This window comes from Sitophilus oryzae, unplaced genomic scaffold (assembly GCF_002938485.1).
Source record: "Sitophilus oryzae breed Bouriz unplaced genomic scaffold, Soryzae_2.0 scaffold_172_pilon_pilon, whole genome shotgun sequence".
NCBI lineage: Eukaryota > Metazoa > Arthropoda > Insecta > Coleoptera > Curculionidae > Sitophilus > Sitophilus oryzae.
Window position 1 is genome coordinate 2,426,144 of NW_022146424.1, and position 11,468 is coordinate 2,437,611.

General features: G+C 34.3%; 1 protein-coding gene across 4 annotated transcripts in view; it reads left to right on the forward strand.

Moving 5' to 3' along the window:
- Positions 1-10,233, forward strand: part of LOC115881505 (protein ECT2) — a 33,481-nt gene extending 23,248 nt beyond the window's left edge. For 3 of the 4 annotated variants that reach the window (XM_030899013.1, XM_030899014.1, XM_030899015.1), the window contains 7 exons: positions 250-520; positions 4,753-4,913; positions 4,991-5,254; positions 6,548-6,727; positions 6,781-6,888; positions 7,538-7,687; positions 9,416-9,649. In XM_030899013.1, the coding sequence (XP_030754873.1) occupies positions 250-520; positions 4,753-4,913; positions 4,991-5,254; positions 6,548-6,727; positions 6,781-6,888; positions 7,538-7,687; positions 9,416-9,535 (1,254 nt within the window). In that variant the 3' untranslated portion in view covers positions 9,536-9,649. Of the gene's footprint in view, positions 1-249; positions 521-4,752; positions 4,914-4,990; positions 5,255-6,547; positions 6,728-6,780; positions 6,889-7,537; positions 7,688-9,415 lie in introns of all 4 variants that reach the window. The other variant, XM_030899012.1, reaches the window with a different exon arrangement.
- The last annotated feature ends 1,235 nt before the right edge of the window (positions 10,234-11,468 follow it).

Below are 11,468 nucleotides of genomic sequence, written 5' to 3' on the forward strand. Positions count from 1 at the left end.
CAGATGGAGTGGACCGTCTGTCATGTTTTTCAAGATAGCCATCGACGAACTCATCTGGACTCATCTGGAAATTGTTCATATAAACTCATGGTACTTGCTCGAAGTCGCGGACGCTCCGCTCCATCTGAAAGCGCTGTAAGGCTTGACCTCGCCCAAATTATCATTGACGCTGTTTTTTTATCGCATCGTATCTCAAAAGAGATATTCTTTTTAATATTGAAAAAAAAAACTGTATTGGTTCTTTTTTAGCTAAGATGGACTAAAGCACACTGGAACGAAGAGAGAAGCATAGGTGATATAATAATCAAATATTCCACTGAACTGCAAAGAGCGTACCCGCCATTCATCAATTACTTCGAAGAAATGAAGGAGGTTTTGACGAAATGCGACCAGTCGAAACCGAGGTTTCACGCTTTTTTGAAGGCGATGCAAACCAGACCAGAATGCGGTAGACAGAGCTTGCAAGAGCTGATGATAAGGCCGGTACAGAGACTAGGAAGCATCAGTTTATTACTTAACGGTAAGTTTTTTCTTTATCTTTTTTTTTCTTCTTCGATCAACATTTTTTTGCAACTACTAATATCTCTCTCTCTCCCTCTCTCTCTACGCAATGGTCTTAATAAAACATATGCTGAGTACACTACTCTGTTTTACTACTCAGGGAAGGTTTTGACAGACGATGACAGAAAAATGGAAGATGACTATACCAATCCATTTATTTCGTTAAAAAAGTTTCTGATATTTTTTAAGTTAACTATGGATGGTTATAGAAATCCGTCATACGACTAGTGATGGGCAAAACTGTTATTTTTAGATAACAGTTGAAACTGTTATAGTTATTTATAAAAAACAGCTTAAAATAACAGCTTAAAAATAACAGGTTTCTTTATTTTACTGCTAAATATCTGAAAGAGTATGAGACGGTCATCGCCAGGCGTATTAACGCAGTTGCAAGTTGCAACAATGACGTGCTCGGTGGTAGTATTTCCAGGGTGTCAAAACATTTCTAAATATCGATTGTTATCTAAAATACCTCTCTAAAAACGGTGGTTATTTACAAATAAGCGCTGTTTACAAATTACGATATAAAAAAAAGCCAAAATTCGGCCACTCGTCTATAGTATATACCTACGCCCTGCCCCTCGATCCGCGTAGATCCTGAATTGCGTAGCAGTGTACAGGGTGCATCTCACGCGACGGGCGAGAAGCTCTTAGTTATGATTTTACCATTTGCGGTCAAAAAATAGCAATATAAGAAAATGTGTAGTATATTCTTCATAAGAGTTTCATTCTTCTTCATTCACTAGAGTTCGAATTAATTTTACACTTAAACTAGCGTGTACCCGCGACTTCGTTCGCGTCGAATTAATAATTTCTAATGGTGATGATAAAGCAAAACAAGAATTTCCATTAACATACAAACTGGATAAAATTTTCTCACATTTGCCAAAAATAAGCTTTCTAACGTCGAGCAGTTTAAGCAGAATCGTGGTTAATCAATTACTCAACTTTTGGAACACCCTGTATGATTTTTAAAAAATTTCAAAATATGTAAAAAAAAAAAATAAATTATGCGTGTCAGGCGTTTTCCCGAAAGACTAACCGTTTTTAAATAACAAATATTGTAATATTTGAGGGGCGTTTCACCCTGTTGGAATTTGAGATTCGAAACCCCTCCTTATCGAACCTCAACCCCACAGTCAATCCGTTTGCAAAAATCAGCTTTAAACGTCCAGCAGTTTAAGCAGAATAGTGATTACTCAATGGTCATATTTTATGAAACACCCTGTATATATTTTTAAAAATCTTAAAATATGTAAAACAACATATTAAAATATACGTGTTTTAAGAGTTTTTCCGAAAAACTCACCGGTTTTTAAATAAAAAATATTCTAATATTTCAGAGTAGTTTCACCCCCTTAGAATTCGAGTTTCGAAAAATCCCTTCTTACCGAACCTCTACACACTAAAGTCAATCCGTTTTCCGAAAATCAGCTTTTTACGTCAAGGGCTTTAAGCAGGATCGTGATTAATCAATGACCAGATTTTTCAAAACACCCTGTATACATTTTTAAAAAATCTTAAAATATTATTCTGAAAATTTTTCAGAATAAATATATACCTAAATATTGAAACTTAATAAGTAAGTACTGAACATACAGCGCCATAATATCTCGACCTCCGTCCGTTATGCTCGTAACAGGTTGAAACAGAATGTATCTAAAACAACTGATGCGTTATTCCCCAACCTGTTTCGAACCTCCATCGACAATCGACCGATGCAGCAGCGTTCCTTTCCCACACCTATTATCTCGTCCGCCGCCCTGTTATACTTGTAACAGGTTGAAAAACAACATATCTAAAATGACTGCTTCTCCAACCCGTTGCGAGCCTCCATCGACAATCGACCGATGCAGCAGCGTTCCTTTCCCACTCCTGTTATCTCCACCGCCAGGCGTTATGCCCTCAACTGTTTCAAAAAACCTGCTTCTTTTATATCCTATTATTTTTAAGCTGTTGTAAATACGACCATTGACGGTATCGACCGAAGCAGCTACGTTCGCCGTAGCGCTTTCCCCACTCCGTTGTCCGTTGTCTCGCCGCCTGTATCGATGGTTGACGAAATAACATGTTTTCAATCCATACTAGTTGTTTTTTGGAATTGCTTCGAGCAGCATAGAATTTCGTGGTGATGCAGAGCGCCGACTTCGTTTTTCCTTTCACGAGCGGCCGATCTCTACGTGTCGTTATTTTATATCTGTTATTTTTTAAAAGTAGTAACGGTTGCGTTATGTTATTTATAAATAATTGTTATAAAATAACAGATAGTTAAATAACAACCCATCACTACATACGACGTCACTTGTTTTTGTGCAGTCTTATTGGTGTATTTCAAAAATGACAGATTGACTATAATAATAACCTTTAAGCTGACTCTTGTCAAGACTAGATGACTCTTGTGTGACTAGATTGCGATAGCGATTCACTCCTATACTTAACGTAAACGCCGACTCAAGGTTTCGCTTGCCAGCAGGGTATAATATACATACGTGTAGTAAACCGATCATTTATGAAATTCACTTAAAATTCACTAATTATATATTTTTTTCTCGCATTTTTGCCTTTATTTACTACTTAGCAAAGAATTTACATTAGTGTGTAGTTCGTGAACGAACTAGTTCCAATGAACTATTCCGACCCCGGAATGAAAGGAACTAGTTCCAGGTTTCTCAAAGAACTAGTTCCTCAGGACCTATTCTGGGATCGAGACTGTGACTGATATAGAATAATATGCGACGGCGACGGATCGGCTAGCGCGCGTAGCCCGATGGTAGGCAGGAGTGGGAGTGCCAGTCGTACGCTATCGGATCCGGATGTAGAGGAACTAAACTAAATAAAAGACTAGTTTACGGATCGTGCCAGCGCGATCGTTTCTAGGTAGGAGTGGGGAGTGCCAGCCGTATGCAAGCCGTATGTTATCGGATCCGGACCTAAAGGAACTAGAGGAAATAAATAAAAGACTAGTTTACGTATGGATCAGCCAGCGCGATTGATGCTAGGCAGTTGGCAGCTTGGGGAGTGCCAGCCGTATGTTATCGGATCCGGACATAGAGGAACTATTAAAAGACTAGTTCACGGGAATCTATTCAGTCGGCAGATCCGAGATATAATACAAGGCTGCGACGATGGATTCGGCCTTGTCTATTGCCACAGCCGTCGCGGCGTAATTACCACAGAAAATTGTCGTGAATTCTGTTTTTGATTTTTAGTTTGTTTTTTAAATATTTTATGGGAATGTTTCACTTTAGGTCCCTAAAATTAAGAAATATCTTATAAAACGAAGTAGATATTCTGAATTTTTAGACAAAAACAAAAAGCTTGAAGTGAGGAAAAATGCAATTTTTCGTAAAAATTTTTGTAATATTTGCTCCAATTGAATTGTGATATAGTTTTTTAAATTCTGATTTGAGTTTTTTTTTATTTTTTTTTATCTGCAATAAAACGTACCTATATGTTTTTAAGATACACAATTACACGTCTCGTTATATCTCCGTACATTATAAAAATTATACAGATCATACTGTGAATAGTTCTGACTGACAACGAAACGCATTAGCAAGCAAGGGGATGTCAATGTTAGTTGGGAACTATTGTGAACTTAGTGACCTAGTTCAAGGAACTATTCCTCTGGAGGAACTAGAACTAAGGAACTAGTTCCTCCCAAAGAACTAGAATTCCCACCTCTAATTTACATAAGGCAAATTGACTTACCTGGCTTCAGTAGCGTGTCGGATGTTTGTGTTAATAAATAATTATTATAACTTATGAAGGCACTTTTATTAGAATTATATATTTTTATAACAATTTTAATAACTACCAACATTTATTCACAACGTAAAATAAAACAACAAATTATTGAATCTACCCCATGTCTACCCTACATCATATTTTTACACGTTTTCAATAAAATTAGAACGGTACTGATAAACCGGAATTTAAATCAGCCATTTTGGAGTCCCGTCGCGGTGGATCTAAGATTTTTGATGTGCTTCTTCCTTAATCTTTTTATTCAAAGGTACCAACTTATTTCTTTGTGTAAACTACTTTGAAATTAAAATAACAGACACATCTATCATTATCAAAGATTTTTGTCGTTGGACAGACTATACAAAAGTCAAAAACTTATTATTATTAATTTTAAACACTTTAAATCGTCTTCACGCAGTTTAATCTTAAATCTTCGAATTACAGATTTGTTAAAACACACTCCCAAACCCAACCCCGACCATGCAGCTTTGGAACAGGCCATGGCGGCGCTCAGAGAAGTGATGACGCACATCAACGAAGATAAAAGGAAAACAGAAGGCCAAGTGACGTTATTCAATATATTTAACGACATCGACAATTGTCCAGTAAGTAATGAATTATTTATCTAATAATTTATCTTTTTTTTTCTCTATAATTACAATATTTCTTACTTCTTTTTCAGCCTGACATCGTGTCGTCTCACAGAAACTACATTACCAAAGTGGAAGTCACTCAGCTGGGCTCGTCAGACGGTCTCAGTTCGAAAGGCAGCAATCTCGTTTTGTTTTTGTTCAGCGATCAGTTGGAAGTGTGTAAGAAAAAGTCGAAAGCCTTCAACAGTATGAAGAGTCCTTCGGCGTCGGTCAGTAGTTTTCAAATGGCCGGAAAACCAGTGGTCAAGCCCTACAAGCACGTGAAGATGATGGCCCTAAACACAATTAAAAGGGTGCGTCTTAGTATTAATCTAAAATAAGATAAATTTAATTATCCTTCTAAAGATTTAGAGTTTTATTTTAAACGGAACATCCAGTATATTATTCCGATATATTCAATGGGGAATTCATGTCACTTTAAAAGATTATTAAGGTTGGCCACCTCTCAAACAAAAAATTTCCTAGATATTTTCATTTTTATGATTTAGTGTCAGTAGATCTTTATTATATTTGATAAAATCTAGGTGGCTGTGGTATGTCTGTCCAACTAGTTATCATGTTGCGCCAGTTAAAAGAAAAAGTTCTCAGACATTTCCCGACAATGGCAACTTATCCTTCATCACAGAGAATTGATATAATTCTGTTAATTGGTGACTGCAGTGTGCATTCACATTGTAAATGCTCCTGATTTATCTAGTGTGGACTTTTTTATGGGTATATGAAACATGTAAAGGAATTGAGAATTTGATTTCATCTATAATTGAGACAACGACCTTAGCGCGTGGCCGCGGGCAGCCCAGTAGGCAAGCGAGACAGCGACGCGCCGATTTAACAAAATAAATAATTTTAAACCTGCTGTCATTTCGTTAATAATTATCGTAGCGTGTTGATTTTTGCATAGAAATACTCATGAGTCTTTAGCGCTCCGACAAGCCTAAATAACGGGATTATTTTTTATATTTTCGATTTGTTTACATTGCTCGAGCATATTATAACTTTGAGATAAAAATCGCTGTTATAAATTTTAAAACTAACAGATATGAATACTATCACTTAATTAGTTATACATTTAGTTACAACATATTCAAAATTTAGGTCTATCGGTTTATGCTAGCAGTAATAACGAGTATAAATATAAAAATGGTCAGTACAACGCTGGCCGGTTTTAGCGCACGTTCAGCTTTGGTTTTAGTTTTAGCACTATTTTTACAGAAAATAAATTCTGAACTTTGATCAAATACAAGAACGTTATAATTGCCGATATCTCCTGGTTATAATGTAGTTCTTTTTTCAAAATATTGCATTGTTTTAGCTTAAAAAAAACTTGAATTATGCGGCTTTTTTGCGAGAGCTACCTGAGCTGCGTTAATAAAGAGATGGCTATGTACGTTAAGAAGTAATGTGTAACTTTTTTGGGGGAGACTCTGCAGAACTCTATATATTTTTATAAAATGTTTTCACTTAAAATTTTTACCCAAAATTTCATTTCAATATGAACTATTGTATAGCGGAGATATCGTGTGGTGTTGGGATTGAGATCGCATGTTTATAAACCAGATATTAATTTAAAATTTGCCTTGTTTTAGGTCATAGATATTAAAGAGACTGAAGACTGCCAAAAAGTGTTTAGCTTAGTATGCAGGGGGAGCGACGACATGAAAGAAAAATTGTTTTCCTTTGCCATGTCCGACGATGACGTAGACAAAGTTGATTTCTTGAAAACCTTAACCAGAACGATGGCCAACAACGTCTGTAGTGCCGATGCCGTAAGTTTTTTCATATATTTTTTATATTTTAATATATTTTATTCAATTTTCAGGATAAATTTATGGCATATCTTGAACCACAACAACTGGACATTGACACAAGTGATTTGAGCACGAATACCCTTACCAAAGCTTTCAAATTTGCTAAAACGCGATTGAAGGTAATAGAAATAGTTTTATTTTATAGTAATTTAATTATTGGATTCTGTATTTTGATTTTATTAATATTAATTAGTATTTTATTTTTTTAATTTCTTTTAATTGTTTAATTGCTCCTTCTATTAAAAAGAGATTGTAGATTGTACAGGGGGGTTGGAGTTAATCACCGACTTTGTAGATTGAGTTATAACTTATCATACAGTCTCAGGGCTTTACAACAGCTAGTATCTGAAACGATTTTACAAAGGTTAATTCTCTATTTCCGATATCAGTCGTACCAATTATGGCGCGAATAATTGTCGTATCGGTGCACTCAATGATGAGGTGTTCTGGTGTTTCCCCATTTCCCCCCAGAATATGCCTTTGCCGTTGTTTCCTAGTTCAATCTATTGAGGAGACAGTGTCCTGTTAAAAACCCCGTGACAATCCGAAGATTGTTCTTACTAAAATCAATGAAAATATTTGATTTTTCTCGGTCGTAACTCCTGAGAAATTTCTTCGCATGTCTTCGACCGTTGGAGGATTCCTATTGAAGTAAAAAGACGTTATTTGCAGATATTTCATTAAATCAGTATTTTATTTGGATTATATTGTTTTATAATTTATTTTTATTTTGTTATAACTATTTATTTTTATTTTATTTTGTTACAGGTTGGTCGAACGTTCTCCTTTAACAAATCAACGCCATCTAAGCTAAAAAGGGCGGTCAGTTCTATGATGTCACCTTTTGGCAGCTCAACAAATCTCACGCCTGCGTCGCAACTTGCCAACATGCGATTGGCCAGCTATAGTAATATCAACGTAAGTATTAGATTGTTAATGTTCGACTAGTGTTGTAAATAAGCGGGCACAAGTTCGATTTGCGTTTATTTTTCACTCACTATGTATTTTTGACTATTTTTCGAGGTTAGACTATAATAACTATAACTAATTCTTATCCATGAAAGTACCATATGAAAAAAAAACTGGTAGGGCATGACAATCGATAATAATTTTGATGAGATATTGACCTCTAGACGTCTTTTACTAAAAATTGACCTGACACGCCGCGGCCTTGACAGACTAGATAACTAGAAAAAAATGGTAAGGATCGCACGATCGCACCAAATCGCACATTACACCAAAAAACATTTGATTTAAAGCTAAGAAAATCATTATAATAAACTTGATACTGTACCTGATGGTGTAGCAATATCCTCTGGTTGTGTTCTAGGAAGTAAATTTTCATGCATATTTTCCTCGATAGGTAGGTTTGTAGCTTCTGAATAACGGTCTAGATAAACCATCTAGCTCATTGGCTAGCTCAGAATTAGAATTATTAGAGTTAAGCAACTTTGCATTAGAGAACATTGTCATATTTCTTTCAAACCAATTATCAACAAGAATATTCGTATAATTTAACAAAATTACTATAAATCACTATAAATACGAATTGTTGGTTAGGTTCAAAATTTTTTCTCTTCTTAAATAAATTTAAGCTTTAATATTGTGTATTTTGGTTGATATTCCACTATATTTATAGGTTATTGAGGAAACAGAAAATGTACAGAAATAAATTGAAAATAATATTTATATTAAAACATGGCATTAAAACATTATATGTCACTTTTTCAAACATGTCCTTCAAATCCTCCAATTTAATAGCTGTCAGTAAGAAGTTTCACTTCAAATATGCACAGACTGTTTTTTTTTTAATTTTAAACTACACCATTGAAAAATCATTTTTACTCAATATAAAAATAAATTACAATCTAGTACGAGAGCTAGCAACGTCGGAAAAACAAGTATTTTTAGACGTCTGGCTCTTTGACATATCTTTTACTATGCTCTCTAGAACAGCATGCGGCCCGTCTGGCTGCCGGTAAACGTTGCGTCCCCTACTACGCATTGAAAGAAGGTCCTATATTTTTATTAGTCCTTTAAATTCTAGTATTGAATATAAATCGAACATGCCTTCATAGCGCAGTGCGTAGTTTCCGACCACGAACCGAACGCGCTGAGGAGACATGTTCGATGTATATTCAATACTAGAATTTATAGGACTAAATTAAAAAAAAATATATAGGATCTTCTTCCGATGCGCAGTAGTGAACGCAACGGGTATCGGCAGCCAAACGGGCCGCATGCTGTTCCAGAGAGCAGAGAGAGCCAGACATCTTAAAATACTTTCTCGAAAACGTTGCTAGCTCTTAAGGTACATTCGGGCTGAGAGCGTCGAGCGTCGCGTCGAGACGTCGACGAGCGTCGCGACGTAAACGCGACGCGTCTGAATGTACCTTTAGACTATTCTTAAAGCCAATTGGCAGTAAGCGCCATTTTTTTAATCGATCGTGTGGTATATATCCCATCAAAAACAAAATTTAGTTTAACTACATTTTGAGGGAGTTCTTTAAAAAGTTTCAAATATTTTTTTTTTCTAAAATAAAATGGGGAAAACTTATTCCTATGTCCAGGTCGGCGATACAACAGACTGTATGCCTTCTCAACTTTTTTAATATATTTTAATAGACATAATTGTTTTTTTTTCAGGAATTAGGCAATAACACGGAAAATTCCAACGATCCCCCTCCAGTGGCACCCATGTCAGTACAACCGACTCGCAAAGTCAAGTCCACCTCCTTAAACGTGAACACTTTCAAAAGATTATAATATCTTTCGAGACTCTTTTCGCCATTGTTTGTGTACATAATTATTTTAAGTTTGTTTATAAACTATATCAGTCTTTTTAAGGAGCAAACGTAGAATATTGCTGCATTTAAAAAATTATATCGTTATCAATTTTTCGAACTTGTTTTTGTGACATCTAGAATTATTTTATTCTTTTAGTTTTATTGACGTATTTGTGATTTTAACCTGTACACATACCTTTCTTATTTTTAACTATTTATTTCGTATGAATTTTCTGTACATGTATTTTTAAATTTTAAACATTTACTATACCGTACGATCCAGAAAAAAACGGCGTCATAGTAGCCAATCAAAATTATAATTTTTAACGACTATTGTGACGCTTTTTTTGTTTATGAAATTACATGAACAATTCTTTTGATGTCCTAGCGAAATATATAACGGTGATAATTTTTTTATGTAGTGGGTTTTATATTTGTAAATTTTTGCGCTCAAAATATCTAAGACAATAAATACCGAGTGAGTAATAAGTGCATATTGTAAATTTTATAAAATACGTGTGAGAACCCGATGGTGTCGAGACATACGCGTGTCATACTCGATTATTTTAGATTTCCAACTTGTGTAGTTTTTTACTATATATTGTTATAGATTCACCTTATAGGTGATTTAATTTAAGCCAGAATGTAAAAATTAATAATTTATGCAGCTTGAAGGAATCTGTGTTTTATTTTACCTAAATTAAAAAATAGTTTTGTTGTAATGTTCTTAAATACCATTTTTTTTTATTTGCTGATGTAGGTAGTAGAAGGGTAGTAGCCTTGTATATGAATTTTTAAAGTAGCTCAACCTAAGACATTTATGGATGTAAAGCACCAGATGGCGGGGCGTATTTCACGGTTTTTTACTACAGAGAAATATTTTTTGTTACTTTGAATTTTGAAGCGACTAATAAAAACAGAGAAAATAAAAATCGATGATTTTCGGACTGTGCCAATTGGTTACTAATCGACCAGATACTTTTTATTTATTAGATATGCTATAAAAGCTTGTAATTATACAATTCGACCATTGTAAATACCCGACAAATTTCGCAAGGCCGACGAGGCCAATGCTTTTCACTGATAAGAAAAAAAAATGTTTGTTTAGATAATTTTCGAGATATTTTTTCTTTCTGAATGCACATTTTTAAAGTATTTTATATTCTTTTTCCGCTTGATCTATTATACTGGTCGCACCTATCGAAGTTCTGTTTCTTCTAGTTTTAAAAAATGTTCTTATTTCTTTATAGTGGTTGTAGTGTAAAATTAGATTAATTTTATTAAATTTAATTATAATGTTTAGTGTAGAATACCACAAATAGTTTAGTAGTGTTTTTATAGTTTATTATTTTGTAGTTAAGTAGTAGGTGAAGGGATAATTTGGTTATTTTTTCATTTTGTTTGATTAATTAGTAAGTTTGATAATTTTTTCAGTGAAGAATACAAGAAGTAGTTGTGTAGTGTTTTTATAAGAGATTATATTAGTTTATTTTGTAGATGAGTAGTAGGTAAAGGTATTTGGGTATTTTTTCTTTTTGTTTTTCTTCTAATTGTGGTGTAATTCTATTAAGTATTGTGATAGATACACTATATCTTCCTTCAACTTCGTTGAAAAGTGCACTATCATCTAATTTTGGTTTTCTGGTAGTAGAATATACGAAAAAAAAATCTGATCAAATTTATTTTAAATTAAATTAATCCAGTCTTATTAATCAAATTAATCTAGTCAAATAATAATAATAGTTAGTTTCTATTAGTTTCTAAATACTACACAGGGTGAGTTTCCTACGATGTTCTCTATGGGTGTCTCGGAAACTACTGGAGACTGGAGATAGAGAGTCGGTTAAATGGGGAAAGAATTGCAGTTTTGTGGGGTCATAAATATGCGCTTTTCGGATTTTTCGGAGAAGTTC